This window comes from Debaryomyces fabryi (genome assembly GCF_001447935.2).
Source record: "Debaryomyces fabryi strain CBS 789 chromosome Unknown contig00551, whole genome shotgun sequence".
Lineage (NCBI taxonomy): Eukaryota > Fungi > Ascomycota > Pichiomycetes > Serinales > Debaryomycetaceae > Debaryomyces > Debaryomyces fabryi.
This window is the reverse complement of record NW_015385966.1, coordinates 1-514: the sequence shown is the minus strand read 5'-3', so window position 1 is coordinate 514 and position 514 is coordinate 1. Positions and strand designations below refer to the sequence as shown.

The 514-nt window shown below is 28.6% G+C and overlaps 1 protein-coding gene across 1 annotated transcript; it reads right to left on the bottom strand.

Moving 5' to 3' along the window:
• Positions 1-215: 215 nt before the first annotated feature.
• Positions 216-446, bottom strand: AC631_06027 (uncharacterized protein; the record flags this gene model as incomplete). Its single annotated transcript, XM_015614856.1, has 1 exon — positions 216-446. The coding sequence occupies one exon, from the start codon at positions 444-446 to the stop codon at positions 216-218; it is 231 nt and encodes a 76-aa protein (XP_015464316.1).
• Between the last annotated feature and the right edge of the window lie 68 nt (positions 447-514).

The window sequence follows — 514 nt, the reverse complement described above, 5'->3', positions numbered from 1 at the left end:
TATCATTCTGGAAAAATTCATAACTGAAATGTAAAAGGTACACCTTGGTTGCAATATAATAGATGCTGGCATAAAAAAAAACTTATGTTATTCTTTTCTTTTTACTTATTTACAATTTAATATATAAGTACTCAAACTATATTATATTCATACATTCATTCATTAAAGTATATACTTTCAAATTATTGTTGCTTAAAATTATCACATACCTGATTCTAAATTTCCTCGACATGAAGAACTTCATTACTTTTTTCATTAGCGGTAACTTTCTCAAAAGCTTCTTTGTTTTCTCTGGAAGAAAACGTTTCATAATTGCCGAATTTTCTTAAGGGAACTTTGTTAAAATACATCTCATCTACTTCTTCAAGGGTTCTATTTGCAGTTTCAGGTACACAGAAATAAAAATATACCCAAAAAAGAAGTGAAAATCCGGCAAAAATAAACATAGTACTGGCTCCTAAATTCCCTTCGTCAGGATTAAATATGTATGGTAAAACGAATGACCATACCATAC